We start from the raw sequence: 25,136 nt of genomic DNA, 5'->3' as shown, positions 1-25,136 counted from the left end.
AACCTGGGAAACAGAATACCAGGGTTGGTTAGTTTAGCAAGTACACAATGCCAGGCTGCAAGGGTTATCTCAGCAGATGATGAAATGTGATTGTGGCTCTTAAGGCACTTATAGTGTTGTTAGGAAAGTGAAACACTTCCCCCAAATATCATATAAATGCAAGTGGAGTAGTAGAAAGTGAATATTTCAGAATATTAGTTAGCACTTCTTATTTGGCAGAAAAAGGGTGGGAGACATTTTCTGTAAGGCTTTGAAAGAGTGTGGGTTTAATTACCAATTTGAACCTTTGGTAAGTTTTTTGATGGATGTTGATCTGAACCCTCTTCCAAAGAGGGAAGAGGCTGGTTGACTTGCAAGGCAACCAGTGGACTCGGAAGAAGACCTGCTAGAAACGAAATTAAGAGCTAGAGTATGGCTTAACCTGGTTTAATATGCCAAGCCAAGAGGCTCTGGTTTTATATTTCGTAGGCAATATGGAGGGCTCTGGAAAGGTTTTATGCAGGCAGATTCAATAAACAAGCTCTGTGCCCTAGGCAGCTTTGTACACCAGGCAGCAGCTGAATATCCGGGATTTGGCCAATAAAGTCGTGGCCATTGCTGCCTTCTTGCCAGTGTGCCGCCCACACCTGCGACGATATTTCTGTGCCATTGTTCACCTGCCTTCTGATTGGATCCAGGTAGCAGAGTTCTACCAGGTATGGCATTCACTTCCTTGAGCTTTGGCCCTCACTGTGTTTCTTCTCTTTTGCTTACTGCATCCCTAGAGAAAATTCTGAGACAGTTCTGCCTTGCCTTAGCATTCCTCAGCTTTGGTGCCCAGATAGTAGCTTCTCTCTGTACCAGACTGGGTTGCCTAACAGGAAGAGTACTGTTGAGAAGGGTTGGACTATAGTTTCAGAAAAAAAAAAATCTATCTTATTCAAGACCTTATGTTTATAATGAAAAGAAAAGAAAACAAAAACCAGAGAAAACTACTGACTTGCTCACAATCACTGAAATTATCGTTTTAGAACTGGTGCTAGGAATTTGCTCCCTATTTGGTGGACACTCAACACCAGAGCCTTGTTTTGTTTAGAGGGTGTGGTTGGGTCTTTCTTCTGATGGTCTCCTCTCTCTGACAGAGCCTGGCTGAAGGAGACCAGACAAAGCTGGTGCCCTTGCCTGCCTGCCTCCGTGCTGCTATGACAGACAAATTTGCACAGTTTGATGAATACCAGCTGGCTAAGTATAATCCACGAAAGCATCGTGCCAAGAGACGCCCCAACCGTCCGCCCCGCCCTCCAGTAAGTCCCTGCCTCTGCCCTGGTCATTCACAGTCTAGGCCCCTTTTTTGTGGGAAAGAAGGAACAAAGGAACATGGTGATCCCGGGGTCTATACTCAGTCTGACTGTTTCTACACCAGGAACTAAAGGAGTCTGAGGGGTTAAGAGGAGATGGGTAGAAAGAGCAGGGAGGGCCTCTTTCCCAGCTGGCTTCATTCTGGTGGAGAGGGATTTTCAGGCCTATTGGAATGGTTGTTTCTAAGGATAATGTCCAGTTCCCTGTTTGAAACTGCTTCTCCTTTCCCTATAGAGGACAGAGCCTCTGTTTTCTGAGCAAAAGAGATACTTTGCAAAGTCCCTTTGGCCTCTTGAAAGAGAACAGCTTGAGGTGAGTCCCTTGTTCTGGGGTGATATATGTCCTGTTATTATCATCATCATTATTGAAACAGATTATTAAGAAAATATTTATTGATATTACAAAAAAATGACACATTCCCAGTTCGTCAACTCTTCTTTCCTCCTCATCCTATTAATATATCCTAAACTCAACTCTTTTGCCATAGAAGATTCTTTGAGCTTTTTAACTCCTCACAGGCTGCATTGTGCTGATGCCTCCTGTTTTAGTCAGTTTTGTTTTGTTTTGTTTTTTCTGTTGTGACTAAAAGACTTGACAAGAACAATTTTAGGGGAGAAAAAGTTTATCTAGGGGCTCATAGTTTCAGAGGTCCATAGGCAGCTTGCTCTATTCCTTAGGGCTTGAGATGAGGCAGAACATCATGTCGGAAGAGTATGGTAGAGGGAAGCGACTCACATGAAGATTAGAAAGCAGAGAGAGATTCCACTCACCAAATACAAAATATTTACCCCAAAACCCACCACCTCCAGCCATGCCCTCTCACCTTCAGTTAATCCCCATTAGGGACTAATTTCACTGATTGAGTTAAGGCTGTCATAACCCATCATTTCACCTCTGAATGTTCTTGCATTGTCTCACACATGAGCTTTTGGGGGATACCTCACATTCAAACCATAACACCTTCGTTTACTTGGTCAGAAGCTCTGTGACTTAACAAGAGCTGCTTTTCCTTTTCCCTCTGAGAACAAGGATGTTTTGTGTTCATTCTGTTTCTGTCTTTGTTTTTATAAGCCAGTCATCCCATGTTAACCACTAATAACTCAATCTTATGTGAATGAAAAATAGAGACCCCCAAAACCTGCTTTTTTTTCTTTTTCTTTTTCTTTTTTTTTTTTTTTGAAATTGGGCCTGTGTTGTTCAGGCTGTCCTCAAACTCTTGGGCACAAGTGACCTTCTTATCTCAGCCTCCTAAGTAGCCAGGTGCAGGTGCACCATTATGCCCATCTTAAAATCTGTTATCTTTCTTGTCATGGAAGCTCTTGTTGCTTTTTACCCTCTATTCCTATTCTTTGCCCAAGTCTATTTGGGGGAAAGAAATTTTCTCATAGGTATAGGATGGTCTCAGGTTCTGCTTTCTGAAGAAGGCCCTGATTCTAGTGAAGCAAACTCTGTTGGAACTTGGGTCTTTTTCCACAGTTTGAGGCCACCTACAATGCAGTACCAGAGAAAAAGAATCAGCCGAGGTTCACCTTGAAGAAGTTGGTCCAGCGACTGCATATCCATGAGCCTGCCCAGCATGTTCAAGCCCTGCTGGGCTATAGGTGAGAAGCTTATGGCCCAAACATACATCCCATCAAGGTAATTCCATCACAGTTCAACATCCATGGCCCAATCCTGGGAGTTCTCAACCCCAGCAACATGCGTTTGGGCCAACAACCTGTAAACATGACTGTCTTTGACTGACTCATCTTGCCTTTTTCATTTCCTGTTAACTTTGAAATGAGAAACTCTTTCTTCTTTGTCCTAGGTACCCTTCCAACCTACAGCTCTTTTCTCGGAGTGGCCTCCCTGGACCATGGGATTCTAGCAGAGCTGGGAAGCGGATGAAGCTCTCTCGGCCAGAGACCTGGGAACGGGAGCTGAGCCTGCGGGGGAACAAAGCTTCCGTTTGGGAGGAACTCATTGGTAGGGTGACCTTGCCATTGTGCTCCCTTGTCCTCTTCCTCATTTAATCCACTACATTTTTAAACCCCTGACTTCTGTGGCATGATGCAGTTTTTCTCTTGCCTGGTAGCTGCATCCTGAAAATGATTTGATTTATAAAGTATCCCTTTGACTCCACCGAAGTGGACAGTGGTGCTTGCTTTGAAGTAGTGTTGGCATCACTAAATAGATCATTATTTCAGATGTGATTTGGTGGTATACAAGTATTATTAACATGTGACAAAAGTGGTTACCTCTTCTCTGACTGTACTTGTATCAACATTGACTTATTTCAAACAAGGTAGGGCTGGCTTTTGGCATATTGGAATCTCTACAGAAACTCATATTTAGGACATAGGAGTTTTAGGTAATTTGCCCACTTTGAAAAAGAAAAAAAAAATCCGGAGAACCAAGTTCCTCTTTTTCTCTGAGGGTTTTTTTTTTTTTTTTTTTTTTTAACAATAGAAGGCTCCCCCACCCTCTCTCTGTATATCTTGTTTCTATTTAGTTTCTACTTTCATCTTTGAAAATTTAAAGTCAATTTCTCCTTATTGAAAAACATCTAACTTTACACCTTTTGACCAAGTTTTGTAGACTTCATAATTTGGAACTTTAGAAGCCCAGATGTCTTTGATTCTTTAATCTGTGCACTGCCCATCATAGATTGTACTTAAGTAAGCCTGAATTTCATAGCTGCTTGTCACTATTTCCCACTGTGTAGGTATTACTGGTGGTGTATATTTCAGAATCACCTGGGAATTAAAACACACATTTACATACACCCTGCCTGACTGAAACAAGTTAAGGTGTAGTAGGATAAAGGAGCCTGGGTGGCAGCAGGTATAGGCAGAAGATCCTGTGGGTACCATCTTCACTTCCTCCCTCTGGTTAAGAACCAGTGACCCTGAAAATTTAAACTGTGTTGGTTGGGCATGGTGGGTGGCACATACCTGAAATCGCAGTGACTCAGGAGACTGAGGTGGGAGGATTGCAAGAACAAAGCCAGCCTCAGTAATTTAGTGAGGCCCTAAGAAACTTAGTGATACCCCATCTCAAAATAAAAAATAAAAAGGGCTGGGATGTGGCTCAGCGGTAAAAAAATCCTTAGAACCAAATTTAAAAAAATTATCTTTTTGTACTAATATATTTTATACTCTAGGAAATGCATAAATAGAAATATATAGCCAGTCCAGTATGGTGATACAGACTTGTAACCCAGCTGTTTGGGAGGCTGAGGCAGGAGAACAGCAAGTTTGAGGGTGGCCTGGGCAACTTATTGAGATACTGTTGCAAAATAAAAAAAAATTAAAAGGGTGTAGCTCAGTGGCAAAATGCCCCTGGGTTCAATCCCAAGTATCAGCAAAAAAGAAAAAAAATTATCTATATGCACACATAAATAAATATAAAAGAAGGGAATATAAAACATATATAACCATAAGTGTATATAAGTCTAAAGTCAGATGTTTTTCAACAAGGAGAAATTGACTTTAAATTTTCAAAGATGAAAGAGGAAACTAATTGGAAGCACACACACACACACACACACACACACGAAGTATAATGTAAAAAATATAAGATAAAATGTAGTTAGGTATAGAGACTCTTTTTTGGGGACCATAGGTTTCATTAATAACAAACATTTAAAAATAATGAACAATTTTTTTTGGAATTAAATCAGTGAATTTCTCAATCTGAAAGATAAATGTCTAATTTTCTAATGTTATAAATATAACTTTATTTCTTATAAAAATGATCTAGAAAACCTTTCATATAGTTTTTCAAGCAACAGTTGAGAAAAACTTGAGATGATAATGGATGCATTCATGCTTTATTTACCAGACATCATTTACATTATGTCTACAGTATTTTCCATACAGTTTGTGAATCAGAATTATGACTGGAACTGGGCTTACTCGTGAACCTATGAGTTTGAGACCAGCCTAGCGGCATAGCAAGATTTTGTCTCAAAAAAAAAAAAGCACTTGTTTGCTAGGAGTGTAACTCAGTGGTAAAATGCAGGCTTAGCATGCATGCAGCCCTGATTTCAATACTCATCACCAAAAAAGAATTATGACTAGAGAATCATAGAACTTCCAGAAGGCTGAAAGCTTCTATCTACAATTGCAGTGAGACTTAGATAAAAAGGTACCATCATCCTTTGGGTGAAAGCTGCTGGTGGTATGGGCTAGTACTCAGGGTGAGTCCTTAGAGTGGAGGGCTCATAGGCCTGGGGTCTAAAGTAGTCTCAATGAACCTCTGGGAGTATTCAGGAAAGAAAGCTCATACTTCCTATTTATATTCACTTTGGTTTAAAAGAAAAGAATGAAGGCTGGGGATGTAGCTCAGTGGTAGAGCACTTGCCTAGCATGTGCAAGGTCCTGGGTTCGATCCTCAGCACTGAAAGGAAAGAAAGAAAGGAAGGAAGGAAAGAAAGCAGAAAGAAAGAGAAGAAAAGAAAAGAATGTTTCCATAGAGATGGAAACCATATAGTCACCTAGTCCATATATTATATGGTAATGTAGTACATACAATAATTGAGGTTTACCGAGGGAAGGGTAGGTGTTCTGCCTGAGAGCAATGGGGGTACCCTTTGCTGTTCTGATTTTTGCATAATATGACTCAAAGAAACTTACCTTTGAATTGAAGATGCATTTAGAATGATATTCAGTATTAACCAAACTAAGCCTCTAAAATTAACCTAAGTCTTAAAAAGATAATTATTAAAAGATACTATTATCACAGGGACAAGTGAACAATAAGAAAGCAACAAACATGAAGTTGTACTAACCATGCAAATCTTTTTCACATATATTTAAATGAAAAATAATGAGCAATTGGATTTTATGAGAAGTTGGCCCAAAAAACTTAAAAAATTAGGAAGAATATTTTAAATATGGATTTATATTTGTTACTATAAATAGTGACACCTTATGTGTATATATATCATGCCTTGAAATATAACTAATGAATGTCCTACATATATATAACTTATAAACAAACAAACTTACTCTAGGAAATTTCTCTTCAATTATCTAAGAAGTTTGGAAACCATTGCCCTAAACTAGAGAATACATTTTGTCAGTTGAACCCAATCTCAGGACTAGAGTCATCAGATATAGTGTAAGTTGTTTATTGAAACAGCTATTGTATAAACAGTGTTGTTTTGCTCCATACTTTAGGCCAATCCTGGTTCTGTCTTTCCACACCTTTAAAACATTTTGAGTAGAATAGATCATATGTTAGTCCCTCACTCCCTCTATTTTGAACTTTCCACATGGCCTCTGAACTTGCTCTGGCCTCTGACCTCTCTCTTTCATCCCTCATTTTGCTTTCCTCACCTGGTGTCCCACCTTCCACAGACAATGGGAAGCTTCCTTTCATGGCCATGCTTCGGAACCTGTGCAACCTGCTGCGGGTTGGCATCAGTGCCCGCCACCATGGGCTCATTCTCCAGAGACTCCAGCATGAGGTACATGTGGGCAGGGGGTCCACTGAGGCCCAGTGATGAGACATGGGTATGGAGGTGCCGCTGCTGCAGCCAGACTTTTCCCAGGTGGCTGAGGAAGGCCATGGCCACCACCAGTCTGTTTTCATGTGGGCTATAAATAGGTTTGGAAATAGACGTGTTTGGGAAAGACGGGCCTGGGGATTCCGCCAGTCCTTTGAGAAATTACATTGTAAGAACTTGCATTTTTATTTTCTGAGCTCATTGACTTATTAGAAAGAGGACCTTCCATAATTTAACTGACTTCAGAGGGAGTGTGTTTTGAAAGAAATGGGACTCCTGTTATTTCCTCATCTTTACCTCTTCTCATACTCTAAAATGACAACTTTTTTTCCCCTTTATTCTTCTCCCTTCTTTGTATTTCTTCCATTTTCTCCCTTGCTCACCTTCCCAAAATTTAATGAAGTAGTTACTTCATCATCTTGATCCCTGAGGCCCTGGTGGCCCCCACCCTCCCCGTCCTCTGCTCATGTCCTCATCTTGCTTTTCAGAAGTCAGTGATCAACAGTCGGCAGTTTCCATTCAGATTCCTTAATGCCCATGATTCCATTGATAACCTTGAGGCTCAACTTAGAAATAGAGGTAATTCTTACAACGCGCCTGCTTACTTCATGTCTAAATGAGACAGCCCCTCTGATATTTTTAGCCTCTTGCCCTAAAGACTCAGGGTGTGGGGTGGGCAGACGTTGGACAGTTGACAGCCCTAAGGATCAGGGCTCAGGACACACCACTGGTGGGCCAAGATGAGGGAATAGAAGCTTCCTGATTCAGATATTTACTTGTCATCATACAGCATTGCCCTTTCCTTCTAATATAAACCTGATGAGGCGGATAATGATAAGAAAATCCAAAAAGGTCAGGAGGCCTGCCAGGTGGAAGCATCTTTGCAAGCTAAGTCGTCGGGAGCTTCGAGCAGCAATGAAAATACCTGCGATATATGAGGAACTCCAGAGGGAGAAGCTGAAAATACACAAGGCCAGGTGTGTGTGCACCATCTGGGAGCCTTAAGTGGACAGTAAGAGGCATGGTGGTGACAGGACATGGGAGTCACTTGGGAACCCCAACCCTTTTTTTGTAAAGGTCTGCTTATTGGTCTGCTTATTATGACTCAGACCTGCTTGGTCCCATTCATTTCTAGCATAGCACATCTTGTCTTTAGCATTTTTCCATAGAGAGATGTTGAAACAAAAGCTGTGCCTCCAGCTTCCACTTTGTTATGAGTAGTTGTTTCATGGCTTCCCATAATTCTGAGTCTATGAAGCATCTCCTTTTTATTTTAGTTTTTTCTCTCATTGCTCTAGTTTATGATCTTCTTTCTTCTCTGGGACACCTGTGGATTGGTCTTTTTTTTTTTTTTTCTTTTTGTATTTTTTTCCCCTCATACTGGGGATTGAATCCAGGGATGCTTTACCACTGAGCTACATCATCAGTCTTTTTTGGATTTTATTTTGAGACAGGTCTTAATAAGTTGCTGAGATTGAACTTGATACCAGTCTAACATGTATGGCTATCCAGACCAGTGTAGTAGCCACTAGCCATGGGTGGTTATTTGGCCATTAAAATGTATCTGGTCTGGGTTGAGACATTGAGCTGTGTTAAAATATGCTGGATTTTGAAGACAGTCTAAAAAAATAATGTAAAATATCTCTTGTAATTTTTGTATTAATTGCATGTTGGTGTGAAATTTTTGTATGTTAGGTTAAATGAAATTGAATAACAAATTAATTTCATCTGTTTCTTTTTACTTTCTTTATTTTTTAAAGTGCTGGGAATTGAAGCCAAGGCCTCAGATATGCTAGGCAAATGCTCTACCACTGAGTTACATACCAAGCTCTTTTTACTTTATATAAATGTGCCTTCTAGATCTTAAATTATGTGTGTGCTTTTAATTTAATTAATTATGATTTAATTCTATTGGACAGTGTAGGTAAGACTAATGAATTGTCTAGATTGAAAAGTATAATGAAAAAATTTAAATATGTACATGAGAATAGGATAATAGACTATTTTAATACTGTCAGCTAGAGCTGGGGATGTAGCTCCATGGTAGAGTGTTTACCCAGTATGTGTGAGGCTCTGGGCTCAATTGCCAACACTGAAAAAATAAACAAACAAAGCAAAACAAAACTCAAAACAGTAGTGAAAAACTATTAGCTGGATTCAATGATAATCTAGATTTTATCACATGTTCTTTATTGTTCCCTTTTCTCTTTTTCTGTTTCTTTCTTTTGAAGATGACTATAATACAAATTCCAAATAATATGACACATTTTATTTTATCCCTGTAAATTTCTCCTCTTTAAAAAAAAACAACTAATAAGACTAAGAGCAATTCCTAGGAATTATCATTAATTATCTAGTCCATATTCGTATTTCCTAATTATCTAAAAGTATTATCTTACAGTTTTATTCAAATCAAGATCCAAACAAGGTCTACACATTGCATTTGATTGTTCCCATCTCTTAAATCACTTTTAATCTTTTTAAGTTGTTTTTATGTTATTGACTTGCTGTGGAAGCCAGGCTCTGGAACCCCACAATGTTCCATGTTCTTGATTTGTCTACTTCCTCATGGTATCTTCTAACTTGTTTTTCTATTTTGTATACCCTAAGAACTAACTCTAAATGCCTAAGTACATTCAGATTTACCTTTGTTATTGTTGGTGTTGAGGAATCAATCTTTCTTTCTTTCTGAACTGGGTGTTGAACTCAGGGCTACTTTTTCCACTGAGTTATATCCCTGCCCCTTTTCCTTTTTTAGACAGGGTCTTACTAAGTTGCTGAGGCTGGCCTCAGGGTGGAGAGCATGTGCAAGAGGAAGGGATCTCATCCTGGGCCTCTTGATAAAATATAAGAAAGATCAAAAGGGATAAGAGTCTGATCAGTGCTCTTAGGGAGTTGATAGCCTCATCCATTTATGATCTTTTTCTGAACCAATTACTTCATTGACAGTTGCAGAATAGGAATTTTCCATCATTCTCTCATATTTATTAGCTGGAAACCCAAAAACAAACAAACAAACAAAAAACTCCCTCATATGCTAAAGCTATTTAATTACCTTGATATAGAGATTGTATAGGAAAGGTAGGATGAATCTTTTTCTCCTTTAATTGCAAGTTTTTAGAGTAAGGAGTTAGTATTTGTTCTTTAAAATACAATTTAAAAATATGTAAATATGGATCAGCGGGTAAGTATGGCAAGCGATTTCTGAGAGGGCTCTCCAGGTGACTTCCCCATCCTGTCGGTAAGAATGGATTACTAGTCCTGTGGAATGGGGCAAAGGGAAACTCTTGTGCCTGAGGAGAAAGAGAACTTGGTAAACTGGAGCAGCGAGTTCTTGTCTTCCCATCTGCCTCAAAATAGCAGGCAGATAAGCCCCTGAGCCTTTGTGTCTGTGTCTTTTTTTGCAGACAAGGGAATTATGACTTGGAGATTCTGGACCAGTATCGACAGGCCCTGGAGGCAGCTGTGAACCTTTCTGTGAAGCACAGCCTGCCCCCACTGCCAGGCCGCACCCTCTTGGTCTACTTGACAGACGCTGATGCAGACAAGCTGTGTCCCAAGAGCAACATACAAGGGGTAAAAAACCAAAAAGCATCCTCCCCGGGGTTGGTAGGATGCTAGGGATCCTGACAGGTATCCTGATGCTGCACCTGGTTCTCCTAGGGAAGCATACAGATTGAAATAAATGACATGGTTGCTTCCAAGTATCTGTCCTTGGTTCCTTAGTGACAAGTGCTAGGATGTGATCTCAATCTGGTGTATGGATTATAATACTAACATTTCACATTTGGCTGGTGTTTCATATTTTTAAATTTCTGTCACCAAAAATTGATCTCACTTGCCTCATTATATCCTAGCATTGAATTTGGGCAGGGATCCTGGCTTCTCCCTACCCTTCTCCCTGTCAGCTTTTCCTGAGGGCCACTGAAATTGACCATCCTAACTGGAGATTTTGTCCCCTTTTCCATTCCCCCAAACCAGTGAAAGTGTTTGGCCTCTAGGAGAAGGTGGTCAAGGGTGGGTTCCAAAATAGGGGAGCTTTATTTCACCCAGATGCTTGTCCTCAGCCCTCGCTGAACTATGTGCTGCTGCTGATTGGAATGATGATGGCTCGGGCAGAGCACGTGGATCTCTTGCTGTGTGGAGGAGGCACACTGAAGACTATAGTGCTTAAGGCAGAAGAAGGTATCCTGAAGACTGCCATCAAGCTCCAGGCTCACGTCCAGGTCAGATTCCCACCCTCATCATCAAAACAGTACACAAATGGGACCTGGGAACAGCCCAAATGGTTAATAAAGGCATGAATATATACAATTCTGAAGATTTTCCCAAATATACTGTGGTGTTTCTTGCTTATTGATTGTATTAGTTTGGTTTTCATGGCTGTGATAAAATACCTGAAAAGGCCTAACTTCATAAAGAAAAGAGGTTTATGTCATGCACAGTTCTGGATGTTTAGGGACATGGCACTGGCATCATATTGGCTCTGCTAAGCAACTCAGGGTGGAGAGCATGTGCAAGAGGAAGAGATGTCATCCTGAAATGGGAAAGTACAGAGCAATTCATGGGCCAGGCTTAGGCTTTTGTAACAATTTGCTTCTTGCAGGAGCTCAGGGGTCTCATGAGAGTTACCTTAGCCTCCTCTAAGAACAACTCTGTCAATGACCTGAACACTTTCCAATGAGCCCCATCTCTTAATACTATAGTTTGACTAAGTTTTTAGCCTCTTAATATCTCACAAAGGGGATCGAATTTCAACACATGAACGCTTGGGGGAACACATTCAAACCAAATCCACACCAGAGCATGGATCATCTTATGTGAACCTCTAACATGAGTTTCTCCTTCAGGAGTTAGAGGAAAAGGATGAATGGCCCCTGCATACTTTTGGGAAGTACCTACTGTCTTTGGCTGTCCAGAGGGTCTCTGTGAGTACTGCTCAGTCCTTGTGAAACTCTCCCCTCCCCCACAACTGCTATTTCTCATTTCTTGACCCCTCAAAGCTAATTTTTCACACTATCTACAGTGTTCAGCTCCCTGTTTGCTGCAGCCTCCTACCCAGTAGTGTGCTGATGAATGTTCAATAACCAGCAGTTTGGAGAAATAAGTCTTGATTAATAGTGCTTGCTTATTTCTATAATAAGCAGTCCAACCATGGCTGACTTGAAGCTACTGATATCATGTTGCTCCATCACATTCCACAGTACTGATAGGGATGTGAATAAGCTCAAGAGTAGATAATAAGATAATTTGGAAGTGACAAGTTTTGAGGATTTATTACCTTTGTCTTAAATGTAATTAATTTTTCTATTTTTCTTTTTCTTTCATTTTTTTGGCAGTGCTGAGTGTGGAACTCAGGGCCTTGTGCATGCTAGGCAAGCACTCTGTCACTGAGATACATCCCCAACCCTTAATTTATTTAATTTCAAGTTTATATAATTTAATGTTTAAAATGGCCATATTGGTTGAGGGTATAGCTCAGCAGTAGAGTCCATACCTAGCATGCAAAAGGCCCAAGGTTCAATCCATAGCACCAAAAAATAAGATAAAATGTCAGTATTTAATAACTAGCTCAAAAATGCCTAGAAATTAATGAGTTAGCTCTCATGAGCTGAAATGAGCTAGCCACAGCACATCACTGCCTACACCCCAATCTCCATTGTGATGTGCCCAAGTTCTGGAGATAGCGGCTTCCCCCATACTAAGTACTCTTAGAAAGAGGCAATTAACATCCTTTTCAGAGTTCTCCTAATTCCCCAATCCTTGCAGTTCTCTTTTCTTGATGTCCCAACTGCTTTAGTTTATCTTCTATTGTTCCCTTTCATCTTACAGGTGGACAGGGTCATCCTCTTTGGCCAAAGGATGGATGAGGATATGTTAAATGCAGCCAAACAGCTTTTCTGGGAGCATGTGAATTCCAAGTGTCTCTTTGTTGGTGTCTGCCTAAGAAAAATACAATACATGTAAGATTGCCTGTACTCCCTACCAGTGTCAGAAGATAATGATCCATATTTCCACTCTACTCCTGCCAAAGCTTGGAAGCTTTCATTTGTCTGGCACCTTCTATCTAGCCTAGCACCTAACCGTGTGTGTGTGTGTGTGTGTGTGTGTGTGTGTGTGTGTGTGTGTGTATGTGGGGTTCAGTCCCAGGGCCTCACACATACCAGGAAAGTGTTCTAACACTGATCTACATCCTCAGACACATAATCTTATTAAAAATGCAGAGGTGGGATGTACATCTGAGAGTGTTGTGACAATGACTCTGTATCCCAGGCACAGTTTCTGATGCTTAATGACTGCTTCTTCCTTTACCAGATTACCAAGTTTGAATCCCAATGATGTGACACTCGCAGGCTGTACTGATGGGATACTGAAGTGAGTACAAGATGGACACTGCAGTTAAAATGTCTTTAAGAGATTGTCTGACACCAGGTGTGGTGGTGCATGTCTGTAATTCCAACTACTTGAGAGATGGAGCCAAGAGGATTGACGGTTTTAAGGCCAGCCTGGCCAACTTAGTGAGACCCTATCTCAAAATAAAAAGCAGAATGAGGTTGACCAAATTATGCTGTGTGAATATGTGAATGTATCACAGTGAGTTCCAACTTTACATATAGTATAATTTTGTATACTATAAAGTACCAATTTATAAAACAATAAATAAATAGGGGGAAGGCCAGTGGAGTGGAGGAGGAAAACCATGTGGCAGGGAGAAGGGGAGAGAGGGAGGAGGCAGTGGGGACCAAAATAGAACAAATTATATTCCATGCATGTGTTATTATGTCAAAATAGCATATAAAAGTGATTCTACACTATTGTGTATGGCTAAAATATACTAATAAAAACATTAAAAAAAAAGAAAAAGAAAAAAGAAAAGCTCATTGGTAGAGTGACCCTGGGTTCAATCCCCAGTACCACAAGATCATCAGTGCTTTCTAGTCTGTTTGCCTCTTTTTTGCCTTCATTGCTTCTGGTCATTTTCTTAAGGAGCTCAAGTTAACCTGGGTGGCCTAACTTGGCCATATTTTTGTTCTCATTCTTAGAAGACTTTCTAAGATTCTAATATTCTACTCTCATTTATTTTGTTGCTATTTGTTAGGTTCATTGCAGAGCATGGGGCCTCCCGTCTTCTGGAGCATGTGGGCCAAATGGACAAAATATTCAAGATTCCACCACCCCCAGGGAAGAGCCAGGTCCTGACTCTCCGGCCACTAGAAGAGGATACCCTGCGTCCCTTGGCTCCTATTTCCCAGCATAGGTCAGGCTGTTTTTCCGTGAACAATCTTTGTGAACTGGGAGGGCTGCAGTCAAGACCTTGAGAAATTTCATGACTTACATTCTGGCTTTTGGGAATGGCACTTGTTTTATTCACTAAAGTACCTACTGTCTTAGGCTGTCCAGAGGGTCTCTGTGAGTACTGCTCAGTCCCTGTGAAACTCTCCCCTCTTCCACATATTCCTCCACAACTGCTGCATCTCACTATAGAGAAAGAGGAAGCATGTTATTGTCTTCTCTAAAAACAGAAATTGTCAGATTTTGAACTTGTACCTTTCTCTACTGGGAGGCCTTATAGCCATATAGCCAGGGTTTAGGCAGAGGACTTAGGAACATGGCTTTGCCAAGTGGTAGTTTGAACTTTGGGTTAGTTGCTTAATTTCTTAAAGCTATGGCTTTTTGATTGGTAAAATAGGACAATGTTTACTTCACAGTGTTGTCATGAGCATATAGTAAGTACATAATAATCATTAGCTGGAAAAGGAGGGGTGCAGGAAAAATGGCACATGGAGCTTAACTTCCAGGGCTCTGCGTTTTGGAGGCCTGTAGGGCATCCTCCTGCTGTCTGTCATACCTGGCTGTTGCTCAGTGTTGAAGGGTGATTGCAGCAGTGTTGTATGGATTTGAGAGGTGGCTGATCCCTAGACTGAATCCAGCCCTCTACTTACCTCCAGGTGGCGCAGCATCCGGCTGTTCATTTCATCCACTTTCCGGGACATGCATGGAGAGCGTGACCTGCTGCTGAGGTCTGTACTGCCAGCACTACAGGCCCGAGCAGCCCCCCACCGCATCAGCCTTCATGGCATAGACCTGCGCTGGGGCATCACCGAGGAGGAGAGCCACAGGAACAGGTGCCGGGGCAAAGAGAAAGGGGCTTGGTCAGAGCCAGGGGCTTGAGTGGGAAATTAAGTAGTGAGCAGTCTGGGGGCTGCAAGAATGGATGAGGCCGGATCTGGGGTTGTGGCTCAGTGGTAGAGTGCTTGCCTAGCCATGTGTGAGGCACTGGGTTTGATTCTCAGCAGTGCATATAAATAAAGTCCCATCAACGTCTAAAAATATATTTTTTTTTTTTAAAAAATGGATGAGCCTGAAGGCAGGGAGTTAGTTGCCTCTTGGATGCCGTCAAGAGTAGCCTGGTCATATATAACAAATTAGAATAAAAAAAAATTTTTAAAAAAGAGTAGCTTGCCTTCACTTTGCTCAGTGTGAGCTAGGTCCCCATCTCCCCTGTACTTGTGCCGTATTTATTCCCTGACACTGTGCCCCAGTGACTCCTGCATGTTCCTATAACCATGCCCACAGACAACTGGAAGTGTGCCTCGGAGAGGTGGAGAACTCGCAGCTGTTTGTGGGGATCCTGGGCTCTCGCTATGGCTACATCCCCCCCAACTACAACCTCCCTGATCATCCTCACTTCTCCTGGGTAAGGCAGACAAGGTTGGAAGAGGGGTTGGGGAGGAAACAGGTGGGAAAAAGTCACAGTTTGTCAGGAACCCTGTATACAGGGACTGTATACAGGCAAGTCCTTGAGGCTTGAGGTGAAACACAGGCAGATGATCCTGTGATTGACCAGATCCTACATGAGGAATTTCCTTTGAGAAATCTCTCTAGAATTGGCCAAGAGATGTGAGAGGTAAGAGGTCTGTTTAGGTTTTGCCATCAGAGAAATCTGGATTTTGATCTCCGATTTGTCATGCACAGGTGTTGCAGCCTTGTTGGAAGCAATGTATTCTAACCCATCTTCAATTTCCCTACCTGTTAAAGAGATACTACAACTTCTACATTGTAGGGTTATTATGAGAATTAAAAAAAATATACATATTTTAGGATTGAGGGTTGAACTCAGGGGTGTTTTACTACTAAGTTACATCCCCAGCTCTCTTATTATTTATTTTATTTATTTATTTATTGTGTTTATTTTACTTTTAATTTTGAACAGGGTCTTGCTAAGTTGCTGAGGGTTTTGCAAAGTTGCTGAGGCTGGCCTTGAACTTGCCATCCTCCTGCCTCAGCTTTCTGAGTTGCTGGAATTAAAGGCGTGCAACACCACACCCAGTATAAAAATCTATCTTAAAAATGCTTAATGCATGTCAAGTATTCAATAATATTAGCTGTTAGCTATCTTTTCTTGAATGTGTCTGAAGGGAGGGAGGTCTTTACTGTAACAAGAGAGCCCTAGGGCCATTGCAGTTCAAGGGAGAGATTTGTATGACCTTAGACTGAATCTGTGTCTATGCCCTCTCTCTGCAGGTGCAACAGTACCCTTCTGGGCGCTCTGTGACAGAGATGGAGGTGATGCAGTTTCTGAATCGGAACCAATGCTTGCAGCCCTCTGCCCAAGCTCTCATCTACTTTCGGGATTCCAGTTTCCTCAGGTATCTTCTGTTTCCTCCAGGGCCAATTTTTTCATCCCCAGGAGGCCAAACAGGCTCAGTCTTCTCTCCCCAACATTCAGGGGTACTCTCTGAAACAGTACTCAGGGAGAAACAATACTCCGAGAGCATGCTTTTGACCCCAAATTAGCCTTGGAGCTGAAGTCAGGAGACCTCTATTTGAGGAGTTTCAGGGAGTCACACCCAAATCTGATGGCTAGAGGTGGAAGACTAGGATCTGAGTCTAGCCTCATTCTTGGGGTGTCTTTGGTGCTCAGCTCTGTGCCAGATGCCTGGAGACCTGACTTTATTTCTGAGTCGAAAGAGGCTGCATATCGCATCTCAGAACTGAAGAGCTACCTGAGCAGACAGAAAGAGATTACCTGCCGCAGGTGAGCTGAGGGAGGTAGAGAGCACCTGTACATAGAGATATAGTGGGGGAGCCAGGACCACTCTGACTTGGTTGTGCTTGTTTTCCCTGCAGATATTCCTGTGAATGGGGGGGCGTAGCAGCTGGCCGGCCCTATGTTGGGGGACTGGAGGAGTTTGGGCAGTTGGTTCTCCAGGATGTGTGGAATATGATCCAGAAGCTTTACCTACAGGTCAGCATGAGGGCTGATAGCCAGAGGATATAAGGAGAGGGTATAAGTGGTCTGGGTAGTCCTGCATGGGAAGTATCAGGGTAGGGGCTCTGTTTAGGCCTGGGGGTCTTGAGGAGCATGAAAACATGGAACCTATATGCCTTATATACCTGTACCCCATATACCTTCAGCCTGGGGCCCAGATGGAGCAGCCAGTCCCCATCCCTGATGATGACTTGGTCCAGACCACCTTTCAGCAGCAGCGGAACCCACCAAGTCCTGCCCGACTGCGCCTCCTTCAAGACACAGTGCGGCAGCTGATGCAGCCCCATGGGAGGCTGAGCCTGGTGACTGGGCAGTCAGGACAAGGAAAGACGACCTTCCTGGTATGAGTCTCAAAGGCCCAAGCAGGGGGGATGGCTGTATGGGCTAAGGAAGTGGGGCATGGTGTGCTTGGGCATGTAATAAAATGTGAAAATGTTTCTGTTCCTTTCCCATACAGGCATCCCTTGTGTCAGCCATGCAGGCTCCTGATGGGGCCAAGGTGGCCCCCTTAGTCTTCTTCCATTTTTCAGGGGCCCGCCCTGACCAGGGTCTTGCCCTCAATTTGCTCAGGCGCCTCTGTATATATCTACACAGAAAACTGCAAGAGTCCAGTGCCCTGCCCAGCACTTACCGGTACGTATCCCCTGGTCACCAGCCTCATTGCTATATCTCTGTCTCCCACTAACCCTGGCTTCCCCTCTGCATGCAGAGGCCTGGTGTGGGAGCTGCATCAGAGTCTACTGCCCAAGGCTGCTCAGTGCCTGCAACCTGACCAGTCCCTGGTCTTGATCATTGATGGGGCCGACAGGTTGGTGGACCAGAATGGGCATCAGATCTCAGACTGGATCCCAAAGTCCCTTCCCCGGGTGAGTATGAAATGGAAGTGGGGGTGGGAGACAGGTTGGAAAGAAGGAGGGATGCTATTGGGAGGAGAGGGGCCTCACTAATGTTGTTCTCCCCATCTTTTTCCTACTTCTTTGGTCCTTTGCCTGATTATCCCAGTGGGTACACCTTGTGCTGAGCATGTCTAGTGACTCAGGCCTTGGGGAGACCCTTGAGCAGAGCCAAGGTGCTCACATCGTGGCCCTAGGGCCTCTGGAGCCATCTGCCCGGGCCCAGCTGGTGAGAGAGGAGCTGGTACTGTATGGAAAGCGGCTGGAAGAGTCACCTTTTAACAACCAGGTTGGACCCAGGCCAGGGTTGACTGGGTATGTGGGGTGGATCTGGAAGTGATGAAGCTGTAGTGTACTGAGGCTGCCAGCTGCCTCACAGAGACAGCTGTTTTGTTTTCTCAAGAACTCCCTACCAGGGGAAGTTGTTAATATGATAACACATGATTCCTTGTAAAATCACCCAGATGTTTTCCCCTGGTGAGTTGCCTGTTGGAGTGAGGGTTGAGTAAAGCTGTGGTTATGGAGGGTAGGCTGAGCCAAGGAAGTTTCCCTGACAGAGAGGCTGGCTGGGAAGTAGAGGGATGATTGTATCCTGAGGTGATGCCATGGACCTGTCCCCTGATGGGACTCTCAGAAGAGGAGTTGTCTTGCATTTAGCTTGGTGCTGGGGGCAGAGGCAGGCTGTGGTCGGCTTCCTGGTTCCTACACTGAATCTTCTGAGGTCTCATCAGATGCGGCTGCTGCTGGTGAAGAGGGGGTCAGGTTTGCCACTCTACCTGCGCCTGGTCACTGATCACCTGAGGCTCTTTACAGTCTATGAACAGGTTGGTTGCTCCGTAATCTCTAAGTCTTGACCCACTTCACATTCTTCTTTCAGCTTCTTGGACTTATCTCACCTCCAATCTGTCATCCTTTGCCATCTGTAATCACCCACTCCCATCCTCACCTTACCCTACCACCACTTCTTTCCCACCTTTTTACTTTTCTTTTTACTTTTTCATTCCTTCCCACTCTTCTTTCTGTTGCTTCTGTCTTACTCTGCCACCAAAGTTACCTTTCTGCCTCCTGCAATGACAAAGTCTAGTCTCCTTCCTCTCCCAGGTGTCTGAGAGATTGCGGACCCTGCCTGCAACTCTCCCCCTGCTGCTGCAGTTCATTCTGAGCACTCTGGAGCAAGAGCATGGCCATGATGTCCTCCCCCAAGCCTTGGCCACTCTCGAAGTCACACGTAATGGTTAGTGGTTGGGGAAGACTGGGAAAGGCTGAGGGTTTAGGGGTCAGATAAACTTGGTTCTGGTGGGATCTCTGCCAGTGGTGAAGGAGGGATCAAGTGCTATAGGGGTGGGTACACTGTGTGGTTAGGTTTGGGCCTCAGAGAACTTGGGTTTTCAGGTCTGACTATGAACCAGCTGCATGCAGTGCTGAGTGCGTGGCAGATTCTTCCCAGCAGGACTCAGAGCTGGGAAGAAGCAGTGGATGCTGTTAACAATGGAGACCCCTATCCCATGGGCCCCTTCGCTTACCTCATCCAGAGTTTGCGCAGGTACAGGTGTCCCCAGCTGAGTCCCCATCAACCTCACTTTGCCCTCCCATCTTTGAGCCAGGGCTCCATGTAATCCTTTCTTCATCCTACACTTCCTTTCCTATAGCCCCAATGCCTCCTTTCCAAGCCTTTAGGGAGCTGCTGCTCTAGTTACCACTGTTTGGGGTGAGAACAGGAGCCCATTGCTCTGCCAGGTTGCTCAATGACAGATCTCCTCCTTATTCCCCTCTGCTCCTCTCCTTTCTTCTCTTGAGGACAGTTTGCTGGGAGAGGGCCCTCTGGAGCGCCCTGGTGCCCGCCTTTGCCTTCCTGATGGGCCCCTGAGGACAGCAGCTAAACATCGCTATGGGAAGAGGCCAGGGCTGGAGAACACAGCACACATCCTCATTGCAGGTGATTGTAACCCGCATCAGCTTGGGTACTGGACCTGGAGGCCAGGCCCACCTACTGGCTGGCACTCCCTATCTGCTGGACACTTCACTTGCTACTCTAGCAGGCAGATGACGCTGCTGTAGCATGGGAGATATGATCTTGGGGATACTGCAGGGCTGAGTGAGACTTTTTTTTATGTCTGTTACAGCTCAGCTCTGGAAAACCTGTGGTCCTAATGCCTTAAGCACCTTCCAAAGTTGCCCTCCTGAGGCTCTGGGAGACCTGCCTTATCACCTGGTTAGTCCCCAGACCCCATAGTCACCTTTTCCCAAATAATGTCTTTGGCTATTCTTAGACCCTTCCCCTTGACCACTACTACTATCACCACTGCCATTACTGCCCTCCACATTCCATTTGCCTCTCTCCTTTTAGTTTTCCTGCCCTCCTTCTTCAGGTCCTTTGACCTGGGTGTAGGTCTTGGCTGCACAGGCAGGGCTAAGAGCAGATTGTCCCTTCTCAGAGACCTCTCACATTCCTAATGAATTCAATCTGACCTCCCCAGCTCCATAGTGGGAACCGTGGCCTCCTTGCAGAGTTCCTCACTAGTCTCCATGTGGTGGCCGCACACCTGGAATTGGGTCTGATCCCTCGGCTCTTGGAGGCTCATGCTCTCTATGGTGAGATGTGTCACTGCGACTTTTTTTCTCTAAGGCATGGGACTCCTGAGTGTGATCATGAGGGACCTGTGCAGAGGGAGGTATAATGGGAAAAAGAGCCAAATTTCCATTCCAAGTTGAAAATACCAAGAGGGTGAGTGAATGAGCCTCAGGAGATCTTTTGCTTAAATCTCTTAGATTAGGGGTTCTCAGACTTTTATTTAGTGCACAAAAAATTATCCAGGAAACCTGCTTGAACTGCAGCTCCTGAGATGTCCAGATACTGCTTTTCTAGCTCTGGAGTGGAGCCCAAAGCTTTATCCTTTGAACAGGTGTTTCTGATCTGAGGCTGGAAGGCCACACTTTGAGACTTACTGTTTGAGGCACACCGTATGTTTTTATTTGGTACTGAGGTTAGTGGGGTCTAGCCTGGCTCCCCAGTGACACTCTATCTCACTTCACTTTTTTTTTATAGCTTCTTCAGTCTCTGAAGAGGAACAAATGGTCCCTGAGGCTAATGTTGCCGTATTCCGCACCTTCCTGCAGCAGCAGGCTCCAATCCTCAGCCAATACCCACTACTCCTGTACCAGCAGGCATCCAACCAGCCTCTGGACTCACCTCTTTGCTGCCAGGCTCCTTTGCTGTCCCAGCGCTGGCACCTCCAGCGTACACTACATTGGCTTAATAAACCCCAGACCATGGGGGATCAGCAAAAGTAAGACCCTTGATGCCAAGTCCTGCTAAGCCCACAGAGAATAGCTATAGCCCTTTTGAAACTAGAGAAGAAAGGACAGACCAGAATCACCATGGAGGGGAATTTCAGACACAGAAATGAAATATATTCCCATTTGCTTTCTTCCATTCAGTTTCTTTCTTTATTCCTATTTTTCCTCCAGCTCCAGCTTGTCTTTGGCAGTTTCCTCATCTCCTACTGCTGTGGCCTTCTCCCCCAGTGAGCAAAGAGCGGCTGTGGGAACTGCCAATGGGACAGTTTACCTATTGGACCTGAGAACTTGGCAGGTGTGACACTCAAGGCAGGCCAGAAGTTACCTTCAGAAAACCTTCATAGATTTCCCTGAAGCCCTGGAGAAGCCAGACACACCCATTACCACCCTGTTTGATTAGCAACTTGACTCCCCTCACATTGGGTCAAAGGACTTGGTCAGAAAGTCAATACTAAGTACTGCAGGGAGCTTGGTCTTGGTACATTGTCTCTGTCCACTAAGTGATCAGCATACTGGGAGGTAACACAGACAAGGTTAGAAAGGAACCAGAACAGCTGTTGCCATAATTAAGAGCTGTGTGAGTTGTATAGAAAGAGGGACACAGAATAGAGAAGGGCAGGCCTTCTGGGTTGAGTGAGGTGCCTCAGAAAAGACACAGGAAATGTTTCTTATAAATTTCTGGGAACAATTTCAGCAGAAGGTAATGGCAGATTAGGCTGGGGAGGGGAGTCCCATAGCCACAGCTTCCCTCTTCTCTTCCTACCACTTGTTGTAACTCATATATATTCATATATATATATATATATATATATATATATATCTTCACTCCCTCAGACCCATGAAAACCCATGACTTGGGGAACAGGAATAGGGTTTGGAGTGAAGATTTCTCCATACTTGGATCATGAGCCCCACTAGAAGCTGTGTTAAAGCTGGGAATGCAGAGAGCTCAGGGCTTAAGCCCTTCTTGCCTTAGTCTCATTTTTGGTTGGGACCTGGAGTGGTTGGACATGGAGGGTGGAGGGAGTGGCCAAGCCATGCCTCCCTGCTTGCTCTCATAGGAGGAGAAGTCTGTGGTGAGTGGCTGTGATGGAATCTCCTCTTGTGCATTCCTCTCAGAGAGTGCCCTTTTCCTTACTGCCTTCGATGGGCTACTGGAGCTCTGGGACCTGCAGCATGGTTGTCGGTAAGGGTTTCTTTCCCCATGTCTCCTAGTGAGGACTCCCTTTACTTCCTTGGGAAAAAGGAATGAGGAGGGAGCATATGGCTAGGCAGCCCCAGAGACCTGACTTTGTCTTCCTGGGACAGGGTACTTCAGACCAAGGCTCACCAGTACCAAATCACCGGCTGCTGCCTGAGCCCAGACCGCAGGCTGCTGGCTACTGTGTGCCTTGGAGGATGCCTAAAGGTAATGACAAAGTGGTCCTAAATTGTGAGTGAGCCTTGTGAGTTTGTTCTCTCCACATGGCAGGGAGGTCCTACCTGCTGAGGTAGGGGACTAGACAAGGCAGCCTCTGGAGCTTTGGGACTAAGAAACTCTGGCATCTGTATTCATACCCTGAAGCTTCTTCTCTCTCTCTTTAGCTGTGGGACACAGTTCGTGGGCAACTGGCCTTTCAACACACCTGTCCCAAGTCCCTGAACTGCACTGCCTTCCACCCTGAAGGGCAGGTAGTAGCCACAGGCAGCTGGGGTGGCAGCATCAGCTTCTTCCTGGTGGATGGCCTCCAAGTCATCAAGGTAAGGTCCTGTGTAATCGCTGGGGAGGAAGCACTTGAGGACAGGAGTGGGAAGAAGGAATGATGGACATTTGCATTCTGTATCACTTTGGGCTTATGCTAAGAGTAGTTCCTGACATTTCCATTTTGGCCTCCTGGTGTAGGAACTGGGCGCCCCTGGAGCTTCTGTCCGGACATTGGCCTTCAATGTTCCTGGAAGGGTTGTGGCTGTCGGCCGGCTGGACAGGACAGTGGAGCTGTGGGCCTGGCAAGATGGGGCACGACTGGCTGCCTTCTCCGCCCACTGTGGCTTTGTTGCTTCTGTGCTTTTCCTGAATGCCAGGTGTCAGTTGCTGACAGCTGGAGAGGATGGCAAGGTCAGGTTACAGAGGGCACATGGTGGGTTTCTAGGAGGGAGTAGTGAAGACAGGGAATACTTGAGTGAGGGCAGAGGGCTTTGTCAAGGCGATTGGAGTCACAGATGGTGGCAGCTACAGGGAGAGTGGTGTGGTATATGCATGGGCAGTTCTCATGGAAGGACTTTACTGGGGTGACTATACCTTTAGTGGGAAGTACCGGGTGGTAGAGATGGAGTATCCTTAAGTCATTTTTCCCTGTTCCTAGGTTCAAGTGTGGTCAGGGTCTCTGGGACAGCCCCGGGGATGCCTGGGCTCTCTTCCTGTCTCTCCTGCCCTTTCTGTGGCTCTCAGCCCAGATGGTGACCGGGTGGCTGTTGGGTACAGAGCAGATGGCATTAGGATCTACAAAATCTCTCCAGGTACCAAAGGGAAAGTGGATGGGTTTTTGTACCTTTGGAAAGAGCATACGTCTTGCTCCACCCCTTTTTAAATGTCTTACTCTCTTCTCTCACTCCATAGGTTCCCAGGGAGCTCAGTGTCAGGTGCTAGATGTAGCAGTATCTGCACTGGCCTGGCTAAGCTCCAGGGTGTTGGTGAGTGGTGCAGAAGACGGATCCTTGCAGGGCTGGGTGCTCAAGGAACACTCCCTCCAGTCCCTCTGGCTCCTGTCCAGATCCCAGAAGCCTGTGCTGGGACTGGCCACCTCCCAGGAACTCTTGGCTGCTGCCTCAGGTACTACTGAGCAGTGGGCAGGATTACCAAATCATTCCTTTAAATATGCTGATACCTGCCTTCAAGTTATAATTATATACATGTATGTATGAGAACACATACGCATAGGCAATGTCTGTTTGCTTACAACTTTCATGGTGCTTTGAATGCATTTGTCTTTCTATAATCATTGTAGACTGTTTCTTCTTGTTCCCCTACCCTCATTTTGGGAACTCTAAACTCCCAGTAATGCTTTGAGTTTCTGCCCAGTGAGAGAAACACATAACAGTGTGAACACGTGGGTTTCCTTCAGGAGGAGAGAGAGATGTGAGGTGAAAATGCAGAATGGGCTTGGCTCTCTGTGGTTAGAGGCTTGATGTTCACGGATAGTAAGCTGAAAGTGACACTGCACCCTTGAGAAGGGGAGGGCCCTGGAGCAGCTGCCCTGTGAAGTTAGAGAGAGGTGTGGAGCCATGCTCCTTGCCTAAGCTGCAGAGCTGGAGCTGGGAGTTGCCGAGCATTTCTGTGTGACCCTTGCCCAGAGCCTCTCCACATCAAGTGACTCACTGCCTCCCACCCTTGAAGCTGTAGCTTTAGACATCACCCTTAGCCCACGTGGTTGCCTTTGTCTCTGGCCTCCCAGGACCATGTTGCTCCTTCCTTCAGAAATCCTTCTATTCTGTTTCCAATGCAGAGGATTTCACGGTGCGGCTGTGGTCAAGGCAGTTGCTGATGCAGCCGCTTAAGGCAGAAGACTTTCCCTGTGACACTGAGCTCCTGGGACACCAGGGCCCTGTAAACTGCTGCAGCTTCAGCTCTGATGGAGGCAGACTGGCCACTGGGGGCAGGGATCGGGTAAGCTGAACAGGGACATATCCCCAGGGCCCTGCAGTCCTTCGGGTTCCTGGATTTCTTAAACAGCCCATTTCCCAGCACTTCCTCCTGCTTTTTGCTCTGCCAAATCTCCTGCAAATCTTTCTATCATCTCTTGTGCTCTCTCTCCTGAAAACTTTTTACCTGAAATGGCCCTTGTGTTCCTATCTCCCTCCTATGATCC

At 44.7% G+C, this 25,136-nt stretch overlaps 1 protein-coding gene across 5 annotated transcripts in view; it reads left to right on the top strand.

The window, feature by feature from the left end:
* Tep1 (telomerase associated protein 1) overlaps positions 1–25,136 on the top strand; it is a 40,283-nt gene that overhangs the window by 7,290 nt on the left and 7,857 nt on the right. For all 5 annotated transcript variants that reach the window (XR_013343790.1, XM_026411993.2, XM_026411992.2 and 2 more), the window contains exons 5-42: positions 534–695; positions 1,122–1,283; positions 1,573–1,650; positions 2,815–2,939; positions 3,146–3,303; positions 6,681–6,790; positions 7,318–7,408; positions 7,620–7,806; positions 10,237–10,405; positions 10,897–11,055; positions 11,680–11,757; positions 12,662–12,792; positions 13,145–13,204; positions 13,929–14,087; positions 14,779–14,955; positions 15,407–15,527; positions 16,355–16,479; positions 16,755–16,868; positions 16,961–17,078; positions 17,249–17,443; positions 17,560–17,735; positions 17,812–17,968; positions 18,105–18,284; positions 18,727–18,819; positions 19,097–19,229; positions 19,388–19,538; positions 19,798–19,931; positions 20,119–20,207; positions 20,473–20,587; positions 21,042–21,282; positions 21,464–21,587; positions 22,353–22,477; positions 22,600–22,699; positions 22,876–23,031; positions 23,174–23,386; positions 23,634–23,787; positions 23,888–24,100; positions 24,774–24,934. Coding sequence is in view for 4 of the 5 variants with exons in the window: in XM_026411993.2 (XP_026267778.2) it covers positions 534–695; positions 1,122–1,283; positions 1,573–1,650; positions 2,815–2,939; positions 3,146–3,303; positions 6,681–6,790; positions 7,318–7,408; positions 7,620–7,806; positions 10,237–10,405; positions 10,897–11,055; positions 11,680–11,757; positions 12,662–12,792; positions 13,145–13,204; positions 13,929–14,087; positions 14,779–14,955; positions 15,407–15,527; positions 16,355–16,479; positions 16,755–16,868; positions 16,961–17,078; positions 17,249–17,443; positions 17,560–17,735; positions 17,812–17,968; positions 18,105–18,284; positions 18,727–18,819; positions 19,097–19,229; positions 19,388–19,538; positions 19,798–19,931; positions 20,119–20,207; positions 20,473–20,587; positions 21,042–21,282; positions 21,464–21,587; positions 22,353–22,477; positions 22,600–22,699; positions 22,876–23,031; positions 23,174–23,386; positions 23,634–23,787; positions 23,888–24,100; positions 24,774–24,934 (5,394 nt within the window). In the remaining variant the exon portion in view is untranslated. The remainder of the gene's footprint in view (positions 1–533; positions 696–1,121; positions 1,284–1,572; positions 1,651–2,814; positions 2,940–3,145; positions 3,304–6,680; positions 6,791–7,317; positions 7,409–7,619; positions 7,807–10,236; positions 10,406–10,896; positions 11,056–11,679; positions 11,758–12,661; positions 12,793–13,144; positions 13,205–13,928; positions 14,088–14,778; positions 14,956–15,406; positions 15,528–16,354; positions 16,480–16,754; positions 16,869–16,960; positions 17,079–17,248; positions 17,444–17,559; positions 17,736–17,811; positions 17,969–18,104; positions 18,285–18,726; positions 18,820–19,096; positions 19,230–19,387; positions 19,539–19,797; positions 19,932–20,118; positions 20,208–20,472; positions 20,588–21,041; positions 21,283–21,463; positions 21,588–22,352; positions 22,478–22,599; positions 22,700–22,875; positions 23,032–23,173; positions 23,387–23,633; positions 23,788–23,887; positions 24,101–24,773; positions 24,935–25,136) is intronic.

This window comes from Urocitellus parryii, chromosome 6, assembly GCF_045843805.1.
Source record: "Urocitellus parryii isolate mUroPar1 chromosome 6, mUroPar1.hap1, whole genome shotgun sequence".
Lineage (NCBI taxonomy): Eukaryota > Metazoa > Chordata > Mammalia > Rodentia > Sciuridae > Urocitellus > Urocitellus parryii.
Note: the sequence above shows the minus strand (reverse complement) of the source record. Positions and strands in the feature narration are given on the sequence as shown.